Genomic DNA, 24,488 nt, shown 5'->3' on the forward strand with positions numbered 1-24,488 from the left:
TAATGTAATAACTTAGAAGTTGAAAAACTATTTCTTTCAAGTCCAAATAGGGTTCTTCTCTAATAACATAAAAAATTGCAAACTGTCACATTTAAGCCAGCATTCTGATACTTGCATGGAGCACTAAAAAATAACCTGACCAATACTGGCAGTATTATTTTTTCCTAGTACACAGAAATCAAACTATAAGTTGTATGTTTAGGAACCATATAAAAATCATTTACCTGTGACTGTGCTAAAGCACTTGCTCCCTTGCTTTCTTTGGATAGGAAAAAGCGGATGGACATCAGAAGTTCTTGAATAGAACACCTAAATTCTTCCTCATTCTGTCCTCCTGTTGCAAAGGCAAATAGCTTTCGAGACTGAACAATATATTTAAAGATGTATTCCTGGGCCTATAACAGAACAAAAAAGCAATGTTACGTTCTTGCATTGTATCATCTAAACTATAACACAGCAACTTCAGTCCTGCATTTTTTCCAAAAATTAAAAGTACATTAGCAATGAGAGTAACAAGGTAGATTAAAAAGCATACAAATTAACAGTACTTTGAGTACCCAGCTATCCCCATGATCCAAATTACCTAAATTACTAAAATACAAAAATAGGCTGATTGCCAATTATGACTACATCAAAGTGAAGCAGCATGAATCAGTAACTGAAAGTTCAGCCAATATGGAAATCAGTAAAAGAACATGTCTGGCTTTTTCTTTTCATTACCTTTAATACCTCCTGGATATGTTCTTGTCTCTCTGCTTCAATTATTCGGTCCACATACCATTTCAGCACTTTTATGAGGTCTCTGAGAATGGAAGACATCACTTTTAAGTCAGGAGTTTTGCAAACAAAAACTGCTCCTAATAAAAAATACTTTAAATAAATTCATACCTGTAAGCAAGAGCACCAGAGAAATGTCCTTCTATATATGTGTCCATTACTGGCTTAAAGTGCTGAAATTTGCTGTCCTGTAGCAAGTTAATTATGTGAACCTAAGAACAAAAGGAACTATTAATACAATGTTCGCCCTTTCTTTCATGCTCCAAAGATTTATCCAAAGCATTACATACTATAAAGCACATTATTCCCATTATAATGGAGCTTAGAATCCCATGTAGCTATTTCAGTAGAACAATACAAGCCCCGCTGGGCCAATTTAGATAGTAGTGAATAACTTACCAGTATCCTCCAGAGCAGCCCTTCACTATCTGGTATTTTGGCATGAACTAAAACATCCAATGAATCTGCAAAGCTTATGAACTGGTGGGCGCTCTTGTAGACTGCTTTGGCTAATCCTATGTTAGTAGAATAGCTCCACTGATGTAAAAAGGCAGTTTGGGATGACACCATAGGAGTGTTAAAATTGTTTTCTATTCATATACAGAATGTGGAAGAGCTTGAACCTTGTGTTGATTGTTCTCAACCCACTGGGAAGACACACTCTCTCTCTTTCAGAAATAGGGTAAAATCTTACAATCTAGCACTGCAGTCATTTCCAAACCTAAGAAAAACCTCACCCTTTGGTCCAGAGTTACACTTTAAATGGTATAGCTATATGTGTCACAAATGGTGGGATGCTCCTGTTCCTACACTAGGGTATCATTCAAACTCCAGTCTGCCACTATTATATGACCTAGCAGTAAACCGGAATATGAGACATACTCCAAAATAGGAACAAAGGAAACATCTAAGCTAGGAAATAGCAATGCACTTGTCAAAAATCAAACCAAAGGCACCCAAGTTGCAAGTCAGCAATGACTATATTTACAGTACATACCATGAAAAAATGTACAACATTGCAAAAAAAACAAACCTTTGACACTTACCAAGCAATCGAATACCTTTGAGGCATATTTCTGGGAACTTTCATTTAAAATTCCAAATAAAGTGTCCAGTGTATCTTGAAGAAACTGTAGAAGGGAAAGTTTTTAGGTTTAAAAAGATTATAGAATGACCCTACAAATGAAGAAAGCAACTAAGCAGTGTTGCTTACCTTAACAATTTCTGAGCCATCAATCTCCTTTAATTTGGACAAGCAGCCTGGAATTTTATCTGGATGCATTCGCCATTTTAGTAAATCCAACATATCTCCTAATAAAAGACAACATTTATAAATTGTTTTATATCCTTTCTGTACTTTATTATGTCCAAAGTTCATAGTAGGTAAGCTAATGTAGGCCAACCTACCTTCCTGCTGTAACAATTTATCATGTTCATATGGTAAAAATTAATATCTGAATTACCTTATGCAAGTTTGTGAAAGACATCTAGGTATAGTATTACTGATCAGTGCTAGATGTCTTTAGCTCAATTGTAACAACTGTTTTATATATTTTATTGAAAAAATTACAGTCAATATATACAGAACAAATCATCACCCCTGCACCACCATGCATGACAGTTGGTAAAGGTATCTTGTGCTGTATTATGGCTAAACAACTCAATTCTGGTCTCATCTGCCCAAAGGACATTGCTCCAGAAGTCTTTTGGTTTGTTCATATGTAACTTTGAAAACCCAAGCAATGCTGCCATGTTCTTTTTTTTAGAGAGAGATAGGCTATACACAAACAGATCTTGGTGCTTTCTATTCCGGTAGCAGACTGCCACATTTTAGAGAAATTCCTCCAACCATCCTTATGATCTTGTTTGAAATATCAGTGCACAAATTTGCTCGCTTTAGGGTAAACATCTAATTATTTATATCAAAAATTCAATGAAGTTGCCCATAAGTAAGACCTTACAATAAACTGATATTCTCGCTTTATCACACAAGCATAACATGCTTGGTAGTCCATACACATGTTCACGTATTCATTTTATAATCAAATGGGTCAGTGAATGCCAAGTCTAAGCTGAAAATGCATACACATTGTACCATCACCTGAGGCTACAATATAGTGGTAATTTTTTGCAGCACGATTCAAGCAAGGACAGGTACAGATTTCTTAGTCCATGAAAGATCAGGTTACAATCACCTTTTCTCAAAGGTTAAAATCAACAAAGAGAATTTTAGCTTGTAAAAAGTCAAGAGGATTCCTTTAATCCATGGATACACAGTTTTTTCATTTAAAATCTAAAGAAGATTAAAGTAGGTTGCACTAAGTTTAAATTATAGCTCCTTCTGATTTTGATTAGTTAATTGCAAATTAATAAGACATAGTGAATGCATAAATATACAACCTTTAGACAAATCCATTTGGCAATGCAGTGTAAAATCAATACAGATGATTAAATCAAACTGAAGAGGTTTCCAATTTACTATCCGACCCATACCAAAAATTATGTAAAGCTTACACTGTGAAAATGAAAATCAATACTACACAATTAGACATGCTCTAAAAACGATGACATCCACTATCTGCAACTTTAAAAAAAAGAACATGAAAGAAAACATCCTAACCCTGGGCTGTATCTGAATTCTATTTTGGTAGAGTGATAATGCAGGAATGTGATGACTATGTATGCTTCATATGCTGGTAGGACAGAAGAGGAAGTCTTACCCTCTCACATTTATCCCTTATTACATACAGTGGTTTGTCTATATGAAAATGCCTAAAAGCATATCGAGAACAACCCTTAGGGACTTTACTGGGAAAGCACTGATTTGTGTAACCCTGTATTCCAAGGTACAGTGATTAGTAGGTTCTATAGAAACCATTATAATTTATACTATTTTTATTTTAATAGCAGCTCAATAATAGAAATTTAAACCCAACTCTGTACTTTAAGCATTATTCATGCAGGAAATATGATCAATCCAAATTAAATATATCAGTTGCTTTTCTCAAGTTAAACATGCGCAGGAAAAACAGCTTCAAAGGCATTGCTGAGATCTAAACAACACAAATTCAATGACTGGAGAAAATTGAAGGAAATTCAGCTAGCCGCTGGCTATAGGAAACTTAGAGCAGAGTGTAAACTATATTGGCAAAGTTTTCAATATTTTTACCATTCTAGTGAGTCTATTCTTTATTACAAAGTATGATCATTTAGACAAATCTTAAAAATTGTTCAACAATTTGTTCCTACCAAAATGTTAAGAGAACACACATAAAAATAATATGTTTACACATGTAGCCACAAGGAGATATTTATTTGAGGTAGCATTTATAGACAGCATATTTCAGTAGCATTATTTTTTCAGGTGAAGGAGCTTTATTCTATTAATAAACAATGTGCAGCACCTGTCAATAGAACAAACTGAAGATTGTTTCTAAGGTAACTGGGAAAAATATCTTGAGTCTTGAATATAAACAGTTTGCACTGACATTGTCAGCCAAAGCAACAAAGCCTTGATCAAGGTACTATGAAGCCAAAATAAGGCAGCACGCTAAATATTTGATGAAATAATATTTTAATTTCTCACCGTTTTGTGTCAGCTTGGTTGAACAAAGGAATGAAGTTATCCAAAAAGACTCTTTTGTACTTTTAATAGCTTGATTATTATTTCCATGTTGATTTCCTTTCAAAAATGGGAGTTTGAGGTAGCGGCAGGAATCCTGGAAAACGGTGTTCTCTTCACACTGTAAAATTACAACACAACCTTAGACTTAAAAATTGCTAGAAAACAGCATATGGAATATACATACATTATAATATTAAACGTCTAGAATTATGTGTAAATGATTTAAAATTAGCAGTTGTATATTTAAATACTTACTTTGTCATTTTAACAGGACATTATGTTTCAAAGATACTTTTTACCACTATGGCACATATTCTGTAGGCCATACAACACTATAAGCAACAATGCTTAAAGATGAACTTCAGGAACAATTACCTTACTTGATAATATACTCTGTATAATACTCTTTAACTTTCTTTATATATGCTTGTTTTCTCTAAAGCAAAGGTCCCTTCATCCTGCATGTCTTTTCATTATGCACATTTTCATGTGTAGCAGTCAGTTGTGTTTCCAGGCTGCTGTGTAGTAACATGCAAATTGAATGCACGTGTCATATGCATTTCACTATACAGCGCCCTGAAAGAACAGATATTGCTGTTCTTGTCCCATCCTAAAGATTTCACTAGTTGGAAACATGTAAAGAGTCATTACTGTCCATGATACTTTTATTATTTGCACTAATAGTTACATTCTCAAGACAAACTGTTGTGGGTCCAAGGAAGAATTGTGGATAGAACCCAAGAAAGCTTGTCCAACTGTTCAAATAAAAAAAGTTTTACGGACAGTACCTAACTCTGTTGATGTTGCAAGTACACTAATTTGGCTACAATTACCTTAACGAGTTAGGAAGACATGCTGAATAAAAAGCTGTTTGTTTTGGAGAAAATTGATCTGGAACAAGGTGAGTACCTAGAAACAAACTGTTAAAAAATCAAATCACTGACATAAATAAGCCCATTTAACATGCATGATAAAAATACAGCGTCACAGAAAATAGAAAAAAAAAGGAAACCTAATCAAAAATGCAGATTTATTCAGCTGTGTTGCCTTAGCAGAAGTTTTAGATCATAGTTTGAAATAATTTACAATTATTTCTTATTTTAAGGAAAGGTGCACAAATGCTTTTATTGAAATGTTAGGTTGATACATGTCTACCTGCTCCAATTCCCTTACTAACACTTTATACATGGACTGGTAAAAATGTTTTAATTCTGTAATCAATGTAGAACCCAGTCATGTGTCTGTTCTCTTAGCATTTACTCATTTGAGTGGAAAGAGCTATCTCTGCCAAAACTTAAAATCATACTTAGCATACATCCATAACACCACAGGACAACGCTTGTACAACAGCCTGCAATGATTTTAAATAGTATATATACATTTAAATATTTTTTAACTAAACACCCATTTTAGATTCCATTACTGTACATACAGTGTTGTAAAACACCAAGTCTACAGTACTAATGGCCACTCCTATGGTACTAAAGACCTGTACACAAAAATGTTTCTTCTGAAAACTTAACCAAATTTAGGTTGGAGAGAGGCTCCCCTTATGAGATAAGCCCAATGATGAAAGCTCAGACACATGTATGGGATGAGTTTCTGCTTATACATACATTGGACTAGAGACAGATAGACAGATATTTGCCCAAGAACAAAAGGACATGGGGACATCAGGCCTTTGCTTTTATTGCCTACATAATTATTTAATGTGCCCCTCTCACAACAGCCAAAAGCAGAACATGCTTCGATAACTTTCTCTTATGATATGGGTCAACAAGATCACTCAATGACATCCCAACAAACTGGATAAACGTTGTATGCTAATGGCATTACAGTAATGGGATTTTCCCAGTCCTGCTGCATTGGCTTTTTATGGCTATCATTAGGCTCAGGACAGGAGTCCATCTGGATGTGTATAAATGTTCTGAGTACTCTCAGGGTGCACAATCTAATGGGAACTAGCAGAGTGTTGCACAAACATGTCAGTTTCACTCTGCTGAGTTAAAAGAAGGAAAGGGGAAGAAAGAGGTGGTAGCACAGGAAAGACTGCTGCCACAGGTATATCAATGTAAGAACACGAACAAATCAGACAGGTTTGCTAATTTCCCTGTTCAGCTGATCCAATAAGTAGAGAGATAGTGCCTGGGAGGATCAGGTCATACCTGCAGAGGGAGAATTGTTTCTGGTTTGACTTCATGTCAGTATTTACAATATTCCAAAAAAAAAAAATATTGTGCACAGTAAATATTTCACAAACAAATTGGCCCATTGAATACCCCCCTGGAATAAATAATGTGTAAATGCCTCTCTACAGAATGAAGCCAATTAACTTTACAGATTTAAACACCTAGTAATTCCAGTTATCACAATTTTAAATTACTGAAATTAGCAAAAAAATCATAGGAAAATATTAACTCCATTTTACTAAGGATATTTTCTTCCTATTCCCAACACAGTTAAATCTAATTCACATGGTGTCAAGAGAAAATAGAAGAAGACCTAATTGTGGCAGGAAGAGATCTAAAAGTTTCTCACTCACCACAACACCACTTGGATATTACAAACCAGGAATACCTCTCGAATATCATGAAGAATGCCTCCTGCTTTCTACCTCCTTCCTGCCCATGAGTGTAAAAAAGTCTGTGTGACAACAGATTTTTCCTGATCCACATCAAGTATGAAATTGGCCCCAATATTCCTAAGGACAGGTTGAATGATAAATGGATAGATACTGCACACTAAACTAACCCTATGACCCAACTATCCAATTTTAGGGAATAGTTGTTAAATTATAATTGCAACATATTTTAAGTGCTGTCTTTGAACTAAGTTTTAAGGCTAAATGTAGAAGCTGATGACCTGCCACTGAGATTAAAGGAGAACTCCCATATTGAAAACATATGCTACTGCAAATGACACAGATATACTGTGATCTGTATCACAGAAGATTATTCAATAGCAAATTTTAAAAATAGTAAAAAAAAAATAGTGTTTTTTTATTTCCAGTGCTTTAGTGTACCCCTTGGACCAGTATGTCCGCACATCATTTAGGGTGGCATACCTAACTTACAATGACACGAGATGCCATAAAAAACTTCGCAAAATTTCTACGCCCCAAGACATGCCAAATCATTAGCAGAAACTATGATTAGGAAAGCAATTTGTGCTTATGTTATTTCCCCAAGAAGATGTTGCAGACATTAAGCACAACTTATGAATGTGATGTGCAAAAAAAAAGCATGCGTGCCACTACCTTATGAACAATGAGCTCATGGGTGCCATCTGGAAAAGTCCGTCCATCCTCTTGCATAAGTGGTATGAAGGAAAAGCCAAATAATTTTTTCTCACCCTTCTCTTTCGCTGTAAACAAAAGAAAAATCAATTATAACACTTAACCCAAATTATTTTAGTTTCTTGTTTTTTATATGCTCTTACTCTTGCTGCCTATAGCTTTTTCAGACTGAATCTTATATTCAAAGCCAGGTTGTCCCAATATCTATGCTACCTGGATTATGTGAAAAATTAGCAGTGACATTTGTGAGATTAAATCCTAAAATCCTGAGATCCTGAAAATCCCAGATGGAAGACCAAAGTTTGCACATTTTAGGATTTATTTTTGGTTAAATTCCCTGTTTCTTTGCCAAATTCACCTCTTCTTCAACTACTAAAAAGAAGCTTAAACTGCTAGTTTAATGAAAACTGAATATAGGTAGTCCCCAGTTTACATAAGAAATAGGGACTGTAGGTTTGTCCCTAAATTGAATTTGTATTTAAGTCGGAACAGGTACATTATTTTATTAAATGCCATTAGGACAGATGTTTTGTCTCAACATATTATTAGGCAGCCTGGTGTCAGTTACTGAATAAAATCCTCACTGTGAGTTAATCACAAACAAAAAAAAATCTTCATGGAGCTTAGACAACTTCTGGAGCAAGCTGTACTTTGATATGCAAAAAGAAACAAATGCAAAGTTTATCTTGGGCATTAAAGAAGAGTTACAAGAGGCTGCAGAAAGAGATCACACACCTAAGATCACCCACAACCTCAGCTGTGTTTAGCAAAAGATTTCTTCTGCAAGTCATGCAAACTGCCCCCCCTTCCCCCGTCAACCCTTTGTCTTGCACAGAACGAGCAGGGTAGCCCCATTCAAATCTAGGAGTTGTTCATACATATGTCAGATGTCCTTCACCCAAAGACTACCTGTACTTGCTACAGCACAAGAATAAGAGATAACAGAACTGGCACAAACAGTGGAGTTGCACCTAGTTACTTGCGCTGTATCAGATTCTTGTATATGAAGACTGGACGGTATGTGAATGTTATGTGATGGTAGTAATAGGCCTTCCAAAATTCCAGTATTCTTTCTACATAAAGCAAACCTGTGCCAAGGTCAATCAGGTCACAGTGGCAAGTTACGTAGAAAGTCGAAACATATAATTTGCCCTCTCAATGTTTAAAAATGCCTGAAAAGTGAAAGCAGCTACTTGGAAAATGTTCCCATTAAGTTCTATAAAAACAGCCATCCACCAGATTCTATGTACTGTCCAAAAATCTCAGTGCAACTACACTGCCTGCTAAATAACATCTGCAAAAATAAAAACATTCTCATTCTTTTCAATTATAATGGAATATCATGGTTGTTACTTCTCTTTTTAAAGTGGTCGAATGCTAGGAAACAGTAAAATTGTGAATTCATTTTGTAAACTCTCCTACAGAAGTATCACTGGCTTCTCTGTTGCTTATGAAGTAATGTTTTTCAGAATGGCTTCCTAAGTTTTAGAAAATAGACTTAAGATCAGAGCAGAAATTGGGCCATTTTCTTTCTACTTTTAAATAACTAATTTAACAATAAGTTGGTGTTTTTCTTAAAAACCAGACTGGTACCTCAATAATTCTTTAGATATGCTCTAATTTTATTTCTACAAATCTCAAAAAACAAATGTACTCATTTTGCAAAACACAGATGGGAACTGTTGTACCTGCCAAAGTATTAGCAGCTCTGTTAGGTTAATGGGCTCACATTTCTCTACTGCAGTTAAGCAAAACAGCTTGATGAGGGTCGGGGGTGTGGCATGCGGGAGCGCCGGCGTATGGCTGAATGCTAGGTCAGCTCCGTCAGCTCTGTGACTCACGGGGAGGATCCGGCTATCAGGCAGGCTATCAGTGGGCAGAAAGTTGTTGCTGAGGATGGGCTGGCAAAGTATCAGTGGCGCTGGCTCTGCTCTCATTGCAATGCGAGGCAAGATCAAGTAATCAAGAAGTGCAGCAAAGACAACCCCAGCACAGGATGCAGCTAAGATGGTGCACCCCACCCCCCACCACCTGTACGCAGTGACACAGGAGAGGGAGAAAGATCAAGTGAGCCAGATTTCAGGGTCAGTGGTACACCTTCTCCTTCTAAAAAGAGTTTTGATAGGGACTCTGAAGTTTTATTGCAAAAGTTTCAATATATAATGCAGGCAGCCCTGGATGCAATAGCCAAGAAGATAACAGATCATTTCTCAAAGTAATTGTGGGACTTAAGGTTCTCGTATTGTACAGATGGAAGGGCGTTTTGATGATGTTACAACAATGCTGGAGGGCCATGGAGAAGATATTGAACATTATAAAAGTGAAATACAAATGTTACACCATAAAATGGAGGATTTTGAAAATTAGTCTAGGCGTTCTAATGTACGCGTACGTGGTATGCCTGAATCTGTGGTATAGTTGACTGCTACGGTTACAGCATTGTTCCAAGAAATTTGTCCTGAAATACCACTAGAAAGACTTAACTAGACCTAACTAGACCGAGTGCACACTTACTAGACCAAATCCAGATGGTCCATCTAGAGATGTGATTGCAAAGATATAATTACAGATATAATTCAGCGAGCGGCATGCACTAAGGAGCCAATTGTATTACAGGGGCATAATTGTCAAATATTTGCTGATTTGGCCCCAGCAACCATACAGAGGTGCAGAGAGCTCAAGCCCTTTCTACAGATTCTACAGAATAAACAAATTTTTACAGATGGGGACATCCATTTAAATTATTATTGTCCGATAATGGGAAAAACCCAAATTGTTATTTTAATGTCAGAAGCATTAGCAAGCTTTCAAGCCCTGGGTTTCCCCATCATCTCCTTTGAAATTGATTTAACAGCGCTTGAAACATTAACTTTTAAAGATGTATCTTTAACTAAATAGAAGGAAACATTGTTATTATTTTGAAGAATTAAGTTCTGGACTGAAAATTCTTTTTGTGTAAAAATAAGTGTTGAAAATTATTTTTATTAATCTCCACTGATAAGATAGGAAATTTAAAGTAATGAATGTTTGAGGGGCTTACATTTAAGGAGTAGCTGGACTTCCGGTGTAGTAGTCACTGCGCAGCTCACTGGTCACAGAGTTTGACACCCAAACCTTATTTAAGATTTGAGAAAATGGGGAACATGAGTAAATTTGAGAGGTTTTTTGGGGACACAATTTTGTTCTCGCAGATGAGTGGACTTGTTTCTGTTCCGCATATCTTGAACGAACGCATATCTCTCTGACATTGAAACCCAAACTAATGAGGGTCACCCAGCTGACATATCTACCAACATGTTCCTTGTCAGCACATGTAGTAAAACCTGACTGGATTAGAATGATGGCTACTTCCTTCTCCTGGTCTTAGTGTTTTTGTACCTGGGATTAAAGCAGGTGATATCAAACTTACTTTAGTTGCTTAACATTTACTTTACATTTTTAATGATGCCATAACTGCATTAAGAGGTAATTGTTTTCATTTTTAAAAAGTAAAGCTTTAGGCCTTCGAAAATCAAGTAGATGTTTCCCATTGGATATTGTGAGCTATTAGGTCCACATTAGTGACATAATACTTCAATGAATTGATAAATTTGCTTTGTAGTACTACAAAATTTGAAAAAGAACTAGTTGTGTAATAATGCAAAAGCACAGAAAAAGACTGTGTCAGCTCATTATTGAATCACAGTAAATACATTGGACTTACTAGAACAATGACGAAATTCAAATCGGATATGTGCTCCTCTGAATTTATCCACAGGAATTGGAAGCTTTAATAATTCAGACCACCTGGGACTATTGTTGTGATATAACACAAATGAATGATACTCATGTGCAGTGGGTTCTCCTGAACCAAAAGATATATAATCCTGTAAAATAAAATGCATTAGTAAGCGTTAAAAAACATGGCAAATATATGAGCTTCATAAAACATGGAAAAATGCATCAATGGTATGATTACAAAGAAGCTACTTTACAGAAGAAAAAATCATATGCATGCTCATCCCTTATTAGTAGAAATTTACTCTTACCATCCAAAATGTATACTAATAATTCTGCCAGAGCTTATTAGTAAAAAAGCAGCTCAAAAATTCCTTTATGTGGTGAGAAGTAAACAAGCATTCAATGATCATAGAGACTGCCAAATTAATCAAATTAAATTCCCTGACTAAAAATAGGTGTTTCTGACACTATCAGATTTGTTACTAGCTACAAAAACAATGCTTACATGTCCTGAATCACTTATATTGGACAGTATATGAGTGGTATAACGTTTCTAACACAGTCATTGCCAGGTATCCAAAATACAGATAGACAAAAAGTAAAACTTTATAAAGCCATATGAACAAAAAGATAAAATGCATTGAAAAAATTATGCAGATGATACATTTTTAATTTTATGTAACAATTTATAACAAAATAAAGAACAAATTACCCACTTTGCAGACTAATTAAAACAAAAGTCCGTAAACAAAGCAAAACCAAGCTACTGTTTTTAAATAGGAATCTTTATATTTCATTTTCAAAAAATGAGATGTTCAATATAAACCCAAAAAATTGGTCTTTTTTGATCACTTTTAACCCCTCAAAAAGTTGATCAGACATTGATCAGGAAAGGCTTTTCTCATTTCAAAGTGCTTTATTTGTTGGATATTGTGTTGTGGAAGGCGATAAAATGTTCAATATTCCCCATCGATCAGGAAAATATCAATATCATGGAATAGTATGTAATAGTTTATGCCTAAAAACTGAGTCAAACTGAACTCAATACTTTTTCATCTACAGTGCTCACTGGTCACTAAAACCACAACTGTTCAGGTCTAGGCAACAACTAAATAACACATGGGTATATCCATACTCTGGTTTCTGCATTCTGGTAGCAAAGTGCAATGCTGTAATGCATGACTGATGGTCACCTGACTGTTTCTAGTATGTGCATTAGCTATATTATTTCATCCTTGAACCTTGAGAATACAATGTACACCCAAAAAAACGTCATCCAAGTAGAATGGGAATATCCCATAAAACCCGCGCCTTTTTTTATCTTGGTGGCCCTATACTAGACAAAATTGTCTCTTTGACAGCAAAGATCCTGGATAAACAAGGCCTGCTAACAGACTTTTATAATTGTTTACAAATAAAAAGGAACTCATTGTTACATGGTTATCAATTTCCCCCTTTGTTTAATAGTCCTATTTAACTTCTTCCTGTTAACCATTTTTGTTCAATAATTTGTGTTTCTGTGTAGCTTGCAATTATAAGTAATAATATAAGTAAAAAATATTACACTTATTATTTAAATTAAAAAAAAGTAATAATGATTGTATTACCATATGAAAATAAAAGCGTTTTATATGCTAACCATGTAAAAATAAAAATACCCCTAATCAATCATTTAAAATCACACAATACCCCAATGGACTGACTTACAGGCTCTGTCCTGCCCAACTATTCCAATTGAAGCATTAATGTAGGTTTTGAGTAAAATGCAATTCTTTGTCCCTCCCTTTCCTATGCTCTTTCTGTGTGGGATGGTCAAACATAAATCAAGCTCTTTATTCCCAGCACTCTCCTTTGACTCCATTATCGCAAAACCCAGATTTTACCCCTGGATGTGAACAGGGGCATGAGGTATGGTAACACAATAAGGGATTTTTCCATATAGGCGATATTTTGGATAGTAAAAATATCATTAGTAGCTCCCACTTGCAGGATAAATTTTCCCTCCCACCAACAGAAATCTTCCATTATTACCAAATCAGAAAATGTATAATTCTAAACCTAAGGGCCTATCTCCCACTTACCAAAGTACAGCATTTGAGAAGTCACTCCTTTCCACCACTGATGCTAAGGGGAAAATTTCAGTGGTTTATGGGATGCAGATCTGAGAGAGGAGTGGGAGGTCCAGGATTGGCAAGCTATGGCTGCCTTTATGTCTTAAATTTCTTCACTTATTGAAGCTAACTATAAGGTCAGATTGTATATGGTGTCCACCCAGATTAATAAATTGAATCCTACTATTTCTCCTCTGTGTTACAGAGGCCGCGGACGGCTGGGCACCATGTTTCATGCCTGGTGGACTTGTTTTAAAGTCCAAAGGTTCTACATTTTTAACTGTTGTCTGCTACACAAATCAACATTCCGAGAAAAGCAGAGAGTGCTTTGTTCTCTAAACTACCAGACTCAGTACCAAAACCTCACTGCAGATTAGTTAAATATATTTTCTTAGCAGTTTGCATCACGATTGCTTGCTATTGGAAAGCCTCGGCCATTTAACTTGATTTTTCTAAACACAAACTAAACTGGATCATGACAAATTATGAATTACCTGTACCTTACGAAACAACATGGATAAATTCTATAAAACTTGGGACCCCTGAATAACCTACACTCAATATAAATTTTTCAGTGAGAACCATTCCTACTTTTGAGTTCTTCACTGTTCCCTGTTCTTGGCCCCCCACCCCCCCTCCCACCCCCACCACCACCTCCCTTAAGTGGTACCTGTGTGAGGTATTCAATTTTATTTTTTACATAATTTTGGTAGTTTGACTATATTTTGAGGAAATTTTCTGCACACTTGACATTGATATAATTAACATCTCATTTTTGTTTAAATAGTTGTAATGCCATTCCTCTCTTGTTATGTCTTTTTTATGCTAAATTTGGTACTGTGGTTTATTGCTGATCTCCTCAGCCCTCATATATAACTGTTTAAAGGCCATTCCGGTTTTATTGAGGTTTTGTTATTTTAATTCATATTCGGCTGAAGATAATTTTTTTCTGTATTTGTTGTGATCGTATGTAGGCAGTGTTAAGTTGTAAATGTGTGCAATATTTGTTCTGTTATATCTTTATATTTGTACAAAACAACTGCTGTAATTTATTTCTGAAAATTTTCTATAAAACCTTTAAAATACAAAATCATTGAGTAAAATGCTATTATTTATTATAAAAATACCTTTAAAACTTGACCTTCGATGTTCACAATCAACATTGTAACTTGTACATTTCTTGCAACACTTTTACCACCTTTTTCAAACTCCCCCTTTTCTATAGTGACATATAAGTCATTCCTCATTTCACCTGGGAAATACAAAATGACAATTTTAATTTTTACTTTCTGTAATATATCATTGATACTACTTTAGCTATTGTCACAAAAAACCTGAACACTATTCTGTATAGAGCAGTATGTTGTATAGAGCTGTGTTGAACAGGGTACACAAACCTAATAAACTGAGAGTCAATTATTTGTCCTTCAGACTTTAGGGGAACCAGACTTTGGCCCATAGGGGTAGAATGTGCCACAGAAGTAGTCAGTGAGAGTAAACAGCCCCCAAAATTTCATGTGAGCAACAGTAAAAACTGAACTGGTACTTGTGGTCAGTTGGAGCAATAATGCTCCACCCTTGGTGCTAATGGAAGAAACAGAGATGTACACATCCTAATAGGAGATTCTATGCCTCATTATTATTCTGGGGGGTAGGAATTGAGCCTACAGTTGGTATCAGTGAGAGGAATTGTGCCCATAACTGGCGTTTCTGACAGGTGAGTTATTTGACAATGGCTATTACTAAAAAGAACATTTCTAGACAGCTTTGTCTATATAATACTTAGCACTAAGTAGTGATGTAATAAAGCTTATTAGCAGGATATTGGTATAAATTGCAATTATTACATGAATAGATTGCTAACAATGATTTGTAATATTTATCATCTTTAAGTACACATTTTACTAGATTATGACCTGCAAATGCTCACTGCTAGTGAACTTTCCTAGCTCCCTATGGGACTGATATTTCTAAATTACTGAGACAGAAAAAAACATATAATAAATGGTAGCTGGGAAAGGCATACTTTCTTCATGTATATGCTTGTTTTAAATCAATGACTCATTGTAGCAAAATCATTAATATGACTAGCACACAACTTGCTCTTTCAGAAGCAGTAGTTAGCAATGGCAGCCCACATATTACTCATGAACAGTTTACTTCAAGATTCAAGCAGCTGTATTTTGCTTTTAGTAACTGTCAGTAAGCATTTAAAATTGTATAAATTGTCACAGTTCATTTTAACAAACAATGATCCCTGTATTACATTATTATTTTATTTTCCGTTGGATTTCAAAGCTACCTGTGTTTGGAATAAACATAAAATATCAGCTGAGAACTGTGACTTTTATCACATTCTCAATATATATTATTCATCTCATGTTAGTTGATGTTCAAGCTGCTCAGCTATCCACAAGCAAACACATATTTAAACTTTATAGCAACTAGAATTGAAACTTCATGTTGCAGTAGCTACAAGCTGCCTTTAGTATGCCCCAATATTGATTCGGAGAATCAAGTCATTAAAAAATAAGCAGCAGAAACATTTATAAAACCTTTACCCTTTCCAACAAAAAATGTATGTATTAGGTATGCATAAATAAATAAAATAATATAAAAAAAACAATCACGCTAGTATAAAAGAAGTAATGGCTAGATGTAAAAAAAAAAAAAAGCTGAAACTTAGGTTTTCTTTCCTCCAACTCACCAGGCATAATGACATCTGAAAAACCGAGCTTTCTTGTTATTGAGACCCCACGGGTGAACACAGAGGAGTAATCTCTCCTAATTTGTTCAATGTCTCCATGAAGCAGCTGAAGGGAAACTGCCAAGCCTGAAATCAAAAAGTGTAAAGAGGCTCAGAAGTTACTCTGAAAATATTTTAGGGCTATTTACATCAGTGATACCTCAGTCAGTAACATTTTTCCAAACAGTCAGAATTTGTAATGTGTAGCTTTTTCTGCCTGGATTCTTAGAGGTTGTTCAACCTAGTAACCTGTCTCTTCCAAAGTTGTGAATAAAACATAACATGGAATACAGCACTGCTAATTACCCAACCGTACTTGCCATGTACGCAACTTTTAACATAGTACATGAAACAAATACTAACATTATTTATCAGGTTTTTTTCCTTATGCTTTTTGTTTTGTTTTTTAATGCAGAGTTGTAATAATGTCAGTAACAGATGTTGCAGGCAATTTGTATTGTAAATAGAAAATTAAAACATCCTGTAGTAACTGTTGATTAAATATGAGGCTGTTTAACCAACAGGCCTACTTGTTGGTACATCTTTTATTTTTCTGTTATAGAGATCACAACACAACCTGAATAGGATTCTATTTATTAGCATTCTGTAATTCAGTAAAAGTAACCTACATTTTCCTGGTTGAAAAAAGTTTTGATACCAAGATAATTATAGTTTTCTGTCTTTTAGCGTAATGCACTTCAAAATATTCATTTTTAATGTGTTCTGTAAATAAAGAGAATAACTTCCAACCCCATAATAACATTTTTTCAATTATTTTATCAGCGTGAACATGGAGAGGGTGCCCAAGCAGAACATCAATAAATGACTTTTTTATTTGGTTTTCCTGTGTACTGGGCCTTCCCTTGCAAAATAAAAGATGCTACAATTCATAGAACTACAAGAACTGCTTTATTCCTGGGGATAGAAAGATTAGGTCAAATAGAAACTTGAGACAGATTACTCACTAAGACAGATTACACCAGGGTTCTGTGTAGCCCTGGGGTTCCTCCAGTGGTTTCTAGGGATCCTTGTGCAATGTGCAATTTGAGTCTGTCAGCTCAGTTTAAGTGACCCTAATGATATTTTTGGCCATCTGTAAGGGTGACATTCTTCCCACTTACCAGATAGGTAGGAGGCATTCCACCAACCACCACAATAATTGTACTGTGAGCTGTAGTAAAGTAATTATAGCAGGAGTTCCCTGCAGACCTGAAAGTTATTTCAAGGGGTTCCACCCACGTTAAAAAGGTCAAGAAACACTGGGTTACACTATTGAAACTTCAGGCACTTTTCTTTCCAAGAAAAGTTTACTTTAAAGTAGCCAATTGCAGGATGTGACTAAAAGTTTACATTTTCAGTGCAGTCATGTGACACTGTGTGTAAATTAAGTAAAAAACAATCACGTCAACGAGTAAATGTGAACAGACCCATTGGCTAAAATAGTACAGATTTATTTATCATTTTCTGGGCAGTTTAAGACGAATTTCACTGCTTAAAAGTTGAGTGAGGACAGTGCAAAAAATTACCCTCAGACAAATAAAAAACGGTGGCAGATGTTCTTTTTTCCTTTGAATCATTTAGTGTAATCTAATCTCCCAACCAGTCAGTTGTATCTCACAACAGTAGTGGTTTTGTAAAAAGCAGTAATTCTGTTTAAAACATGCCACCTGATAACAATAAGTGATAAATATACTTTTTGTTCTAAACAATTTTTAATTATGTTTTAAAAATATATAATTGATAAATATTTTAGCACATGTATATTTTACCAGCCTTTTCATTTAGGAAAGCAAACACTGCACAAAACTAAGATCCGAACTTGTATAGCATTTTCAAACAGCACATGATTAGCAAAGAAAGTAAACATGACACCAATAAAGCTCCACAACACTAAACTAAATTTATTTGAAAAACAAAAAGTGTTTCTGTCCCAACTTTAATTATATGATTATATAAATTAGCTGTTATGAACTGACAATGTTTTGCACTTCCAGAAAATAATGGCAATCAAGTTTTATTGTTCATTACAAGATGCATTTACATGCTTTACATACCATATTTAACTTGCAGAAACATTTTGATTAAGAAAAAGTTATACATAATAAACAAACAGCAAAATTAAAAATAAAATTACTGTCATTCCTAATGCAGCAAATAACAGTAATTCAATGTGGAAAAAATGTTTAGCAGTGCGTGAATTGGAATATGTAGCAACATTTTCTAAATTATATGATGTCATTATTTATTAACAAAGACGGGTCAAAATGCAAAAGCATTGTGTGAAACTCAGGTGCTAATCAAATGTGCTTATTATAGAGATCATCAGTAAGTGTGACCCCCTCTAGAAAAGCAAAAGGTTTGGCAGTTTGCTGGTCTGGGGAATTCAGGTGTGTGTTAACACAATGCCAAGGCAGAAAAACATCAGAAATTATGTTGGAGAAACAATTTTGCTACCTATCAGTATGGAAAGGGTTAAAGTTACACTTCCAAATTATTTGAAGTTAAATATTCTACAGTGAGAAAGATTACTCACAAGTGGAAAACAATAAAGACAGTTGCCAACTGTCCCAGGAGTGGACTACCTAATAATATTAATTTACCCTAAGGTCAGACTTTGCAATGCTCAGAGAAATTGCAAGACACATAAGAGCTACATCACAGACTTGGATAGAATGTTAAATGTTAATATTTATGACAGTTCAATTACAAAAAGTCTGAACATGTATGACTTGTTTGAAAGGGTAGCCAGGAGAAAGCCTTTTCTGTCTAAAAAGAATATGGCAATATGGCTTAGGTTTTCAAAGTTGAATCTGAGCAAACCTTCTGGAACTGGGCTAATATTCTGTTTGTTCTTCACCAAACATGCTGCTGTGCATTATGGATGAGACAAATTTCAAGCACAGTGGTGGAGCAGTGATGATTTGAAAATCACAGTGCTGCATTGGACCAGTCAAAGTCCAGACCTAAACCTGATCAAAATGCAGTGTTGAGATCTAAAGCAAGCATAAACCTAAGGAATTGATGCATAAAATGTGCCAAACATCCTATGCAATGATGTTGGAGGCTGATAAATTCATACAGAACACTTATGTGTATTAGAATTTAAATAGGGGGTACTTTCTTTTTCTAATTGCTGTATATCTAGAAATAGAGGTGATGAATTTTAAAATGGATTGGATTCATTATTTTATTATTAAAAATATATTTAATTATTATTTTACTGTGGATAACAGGGCCTCAACTCACATATGGTCAAAAATAAAGAAAAAGAAGGAACTGCTGTCCATAGCAGCCAATCAGCTGCACATGTTTTTCTCCACTTTGTTTTTTTTCCCCTTAAAAAACAAAGGTCCAAGAATATTGGCTGTTAGTTTTGTACACAAATGCTAAGCTGATATTTGAGGAGATATAGTTAACTTTATTGCTGTATACTGTGCAATGTATATTATGTTAGAGATTAATTTTATTTTATTTTTTAACCCCCCCCCCCACTCAAATAAGCTTGGGTAATAAAACATCTAAATAGACCAAATACTTACCTGAACCACATTGGGTGCTGGCTCTTCTTGTTTTTCCCAGCCACTTTTAGCTGAGCGCACCACCTGGCACTTTTTGGTAACCACCCGGCTGTTTTGGGGTGGTTTCTGAAGAGCTAGTTCACAATACATTGGCTGCCACTCGCCTAAATTTTCTTCCTGCCCAGCTTAAAAACACTGGAGTGGAAGGGTCCCACATAGTCTCCAGTAGTAGACATTACAAAACAAGCGTAGGAACAAGACCAGTCGATATTGGGCTAGGACTGCAGCAGTTGATCTTGAATAAGAGATGCTGTAAAGGGCCATGCGATTGCAGACTTGCAGCAAATTTAAAGTGGCTTAATATGGGTTTGAGAAGTGGAGAAAGGAGAGATAGGGTTGCTCAAAATGCAATTTTAAGCCATGCCTAGGAGCCTTGATTGTGTTGGGTTTAGGAGTCCATTTGGGTGGGTCCAGATGTAGCTCAGTTCATGCAGTCTGCTGTACTCAGCCCAGTTATGAACACATAGGGACAAGACTTTAAGTTAAAAGCAACTGTCTGCATTTTAATGGCTTTTCAGACTACACCCAAAAAACAAAATTCATGTAAGCAGATATTCAGAGTTGAAATGGATATTGGTACGACTGTACAGCCGCCAGCCACATACATAGATACATAGATCCTGTCCAGGCATCCTATAAATACTGCTAACTTCTGGATTGCTTTATTTCTTCTATACAGGATAAAATAGATGTTAGAATGACTGTACAGCAGTCATCCAAGCGCATAGATAGATAGATCCTGACAAAGATCCAGGCAACCTATAAATACGACGAGCTTCTGAACTTTTCCAAACTCTCAGCAGAGTCATGTACGCAATAACCTTGAGTATTTATTTCCTTTGTATGTCTACGCAGCTTGGCAATAAAACAAGTATAAAAACAAGTATATTAGATCATAAATGCTCACTTTACAACCTACCCTAAGAGGCAAGAGAGCTAGAGAAAATCACAGTAATCACACAGAGCTTGTACATCTCCAATTGTCTGACAGTGATGAAGAAATAGATAGGACTCCACTACTACTCTTTTCTCTTGTATTTGAGTTTATCATAAGATAAAGGTGCACAGATTGTATGTGCTTGTGTTTAAAAAGTACAAAGCATGCAAGCTAAATATTTGGCAAGGGAATATCGGACACAACCAACCTTCACAGCTATCTTGGTATTCACCCTGACACTGATTAAACACACAAAACTTTTGTGCTCTTTACTGTATAAAATATTCAATAACATACATAAAAGCTTATAATTCTGAAAGTCAGACCTTATCAGTTGTACCCAAAGCCTCTCATCTCTCTAAATATGTACAGTACACTTCTGATTATTTGGGTAAACAGACAAAAACAAAGCTTGCCATGTTTAAAGTGTTTTTGCATTAAAAGAAAGTGTGTAGTAGAGTGGTTGGACCTGTGCACCAACTCTTATTACAGACAGGGTATTGTGAAACCTAAGGTTAGTCCTGTGTGTGGATATCTTTCCCTTTTCAGAAGTTCAAAAAAATCAAATGCAAGTACGAGTGCAAAGAAATCAAAAATCTAATGCCTCATTTATGCAGTACATGATAACTTATTTTAAGTGCTCCACCCAATCTTTAGGACCCCTTCAAAAAATAATCTCGCAGGCTAAGAATTGATGTGGACACTCGGCCCAGAAGAAAAGAGAAGATTTGATACCAAAATGTCACACGACGATTTAGGAGAATAAAAGGGAATCTTTGTAGGGATTTTATTTTTATGCCAGTAAATAGTAGGATGGGGCTTGGAAGCAAGGGAGCTCACATATGTAACAATATATGACCAGTTGTATTGCCGCGGAAAAGCCAAGAGCTAAAAAACCAGGCCACATATGCTACTATATGTAATCTCCCCTGTGTCACATGACATCTACTAAAGGCAACTAGTCTGCCAGTTTACATGTTTATCGCTCTTTAAGGCCTTATCCTTCAGTAAAGATCATGTGACCAAATGTGTCCACATGACTGTAGCCCTTCAGTTACCTTGGCAAGACTGCTGTCACGCCATTATGTATAGATTCAACTTTAAAATGTACATTCAAAATGTACACAAAATGTTGTATAAAAAAAGATACCGTAATAAATGTTTTTCTACCCTTACCTGTATTTGACCCTGTGAGATTATACCGGGCATTCATTTTCTTGATAATATTTTCATGGATTTGATACCAATCACTTTCAGTGTTGCACCTAGAAAAATAAAAAAACATTGCAGTGTACATTAGTTATGACTTTATACTGAGCTGGTCGTTATTGCAGAACCAGTTGTTTTCAATACTAGCACCATTGCACCAGTGCAAAATGATAGGCATCATTATTTATTTTCTGTGTAACCTTCTCTGCTTCTAATATAAGGAAATGAACAATATTCTATACACTTTTTATCTAGAGGTCTAAAATATATTAAAGCATGGCCCAAGGCTGTAAAAGGGGGCAATGAACCACACTTTTTGAAATTATTTATTTAATAGTTTTCTCTGCTGTTGTGTCTATTATGACTCTTGTGGTTCATTACACAATAGCTAATCTGTCATTAAAAAATTAAGCTCGATTTATAAAACAGGGAACCTGACATGCCCTCAAACATTCTCTGGTGGGAATCAATTTCTGCCATTGAAATTAAAGGACCCAGAAAATTGCAATGAGGAAATGTCTGATTCCCTATTTTATAAATAGATCCCATAGATTTGTTTGAAATTGGAAATCACACGTGCTTATAGTTCAAGTACTATTAATTTTGATTGTTATCTTGCATGTCTAATCATTAAGTTGAAAACCAATAAAAATTTATTGAAACAGAATTTTTTTTGTCGAGAAATTCTCTCTGGACAAGATGTACTAAGATTACAGCTTAGTTAAGCAATCACTGTGCCTGGATAGCATCTTCTCGTACAAACAAGTGTAGCCAGCACCAGACCATGACTGACTTCATGGTGATGCTTCAAAAACATATATATTACAGTACTGCATTAGGACATGCATTATTATTATTGCAGAAAGCATTATTACAGTTGTAAATGAGTCTGCTTTACATAAATTTCCTGGCTTAATGTTTGCTACGAGGCACCAAACGGTCAATTTCACACTTTTCCAGAACCACTACATAGCATGTCTCATTTTATTCATGTTTTAATATGGTTGAGGCAACTGAACCACATGAACGTACATATATACTTTTAAAATGAGGTCATCCTTTGATTCCCCAGTAAGAAGGTCAGCAATACTGAGAGCCGCACAACCAAAAGGCCGTCGATATTGCACATTTGAGGGATTCTTCTTTTCACCTGCGCCCATTCGGCCTTATAGAGGAATAAACAAAAATTGTATGAAACACTGGACCACATAGCATGAATATATATTGTAAAAATAATTGTACAAAGCATAGAAAAGAAGTTTTAAAAATAATGTATAGCTTCAAAGAATGGTTTTAAATGAACTGTGCATGAATGAGTATACAATTCAATAATTGTTTCCTTAGGTTCATGAGTACAAACTTCTGTTTTTTCCAAATTTCTTTCCAGCATAGACAGCACTCCCATTAGCAATACATTGCATTACATTTAAAAACTCTATCCAACTAACCAAATTAGTCAGGAATGCCTATTTAAGCTGCTAAATGAACCATTCAAAGAATGATCTGGGCCATTCACAACAATTTAACTGTATGTGTTTATTCTATAAGGCACAAAATGAATGTGCTAGCAGTGCCGTGTAAGATTCTGCACCATGTTGCAATACTGAATTATTAAACACGTATTTTTTAAGATAAAATAAATATTTATTGCAATTTCACAGCAGGATTTTGCCAACTCTCGATGTGGAGAGTAATCCATTGTGTTTTCCTGTGTGCATCATCCTTCTATAATATCTATAATATCATAAATGGACTGGAAGTGAACTTTGCAGCACCCAGCTAAGTGTAATAAAATCCAGAGGTCAGATTCCCTCAATCTGAGAAGCATCATATCTAGGGCTAGAAGCTTGGTCTGTCTATTGCAGAGGTAAAAAGGTCCTCAAAAAAAAAAAGGACATAAAAATCAGCAGCCTAAGACTGCAAGCAAAAGTAAATCACTTTAAAAGATATTGAACGATTACATATTAAGTGAAGACTAACAGAGATATGTGGCAGAAAAAAACAGTAGGAGAGATATAAGAAGAAAAAAATGTTTTGAATGTAACTGGTTCCTGCATTTTTCTAGAAACTGCAAAGATGACCAGCACAAAATGGACAAAGTGTGCAAACCAAAGCAGTCAGGTAAAACCTGCAAAACCAAGAAAAGGCACTTGTAATAAAGATAGTGTTTAAAAAAAAAAAAAAAAGTTTAAACATCGGGAAAGATAGAAAACCTAATCATTTAAAACCTAATCATAGGCATTTTTTGAAACACAAATGCGACAATTACCAATTCTGATGATGTGTACAGTGATGAAAATGTCTTTCCGAAGGTCACTTGAACTCAAGTCCTGAAAAAAAAGTTTTCCTTCATTAAAAAACCTAATTTGAGCAATCATTTGTACATCTATAATACAATATAACACACAGTTAGAACAGTTCGTTAGAACACTGTACTTCTTACTTTACTTCTTACTGGTAACAAACAACTGACTTATATTACCTGGCACA

The 24,488-nt window shown here is 35.2% G+C and overlaps 1 protein-coding gene across 1 annotated transcript in view; it reads right to left on the reverse strand.

Annotated features, from left to right (window-relative positions):
* The window catches only part of DOCK4 (dedicator of cytokinesis 4), a 172,331-nt gene that overhangs the window by 64,372 nt on the left and 83,471 nt on the right, over positions 1-24,488 (reverse strand). Inside the window, exons 9-21 of the mRNA XM_072399031.1 lie at positions 24,268-24,328; positions 23,031-23,163; positions 21,966-22,054; positions 16,236-16,361; positions 14,656-14,780; positions 11,401-11,563; positions 7,659-7,765; positions 4,364-4,520; positions 1,991-2,088; positions 1,824-1,907; positions 889-989; positions 721-802; positions 225-395 (exon numbers count right to left, since the gene is read on the reverse strand). Coding sequence (XP_072255132.1) covers positions 225-395; positions 721-802; positions 889-989; positions 1,824-1,907; positions 1,991-2,088; positions 4,364-4,520; positions 7,659-7,765; positions 11,401-11,563; positions 14,656-14,780; positions 16,236-16,361; positions 21,966-22,054; positions 23,031-23,163; positions 24,268-24,328 — 1,497 coding nt within the window. The remainder of the gene's footprint in view (positions 1-224; positions 396-720; positions 803-888; positions 990-1,823; positions 1,908-1,990; positions 2,089-4,363; positions 4,521-7,658; positions 7,766-11,400; positions 11,564-14,655; positions 14,781-16,235; positions 16,362-21,965; positions 22,055-23,030; positions 23,164-24,267; positions 24,329-24,488) is intronic.

Source organism: Pyxicephalus adspersus, chromosome 2 (assembly GCF_032062135.1).
Source record: "Pyxicephalus adspersus chromosome 2, UCB_Pads_2.0, whole genome shotgun sequence".
Taxonomy (NCBI): Eukaryota; Metazoa; Chordata; class Amphibia; order Anura; family Pyxicephalidae; genus Pyxicephalus; species Pyxicephalus adspersus.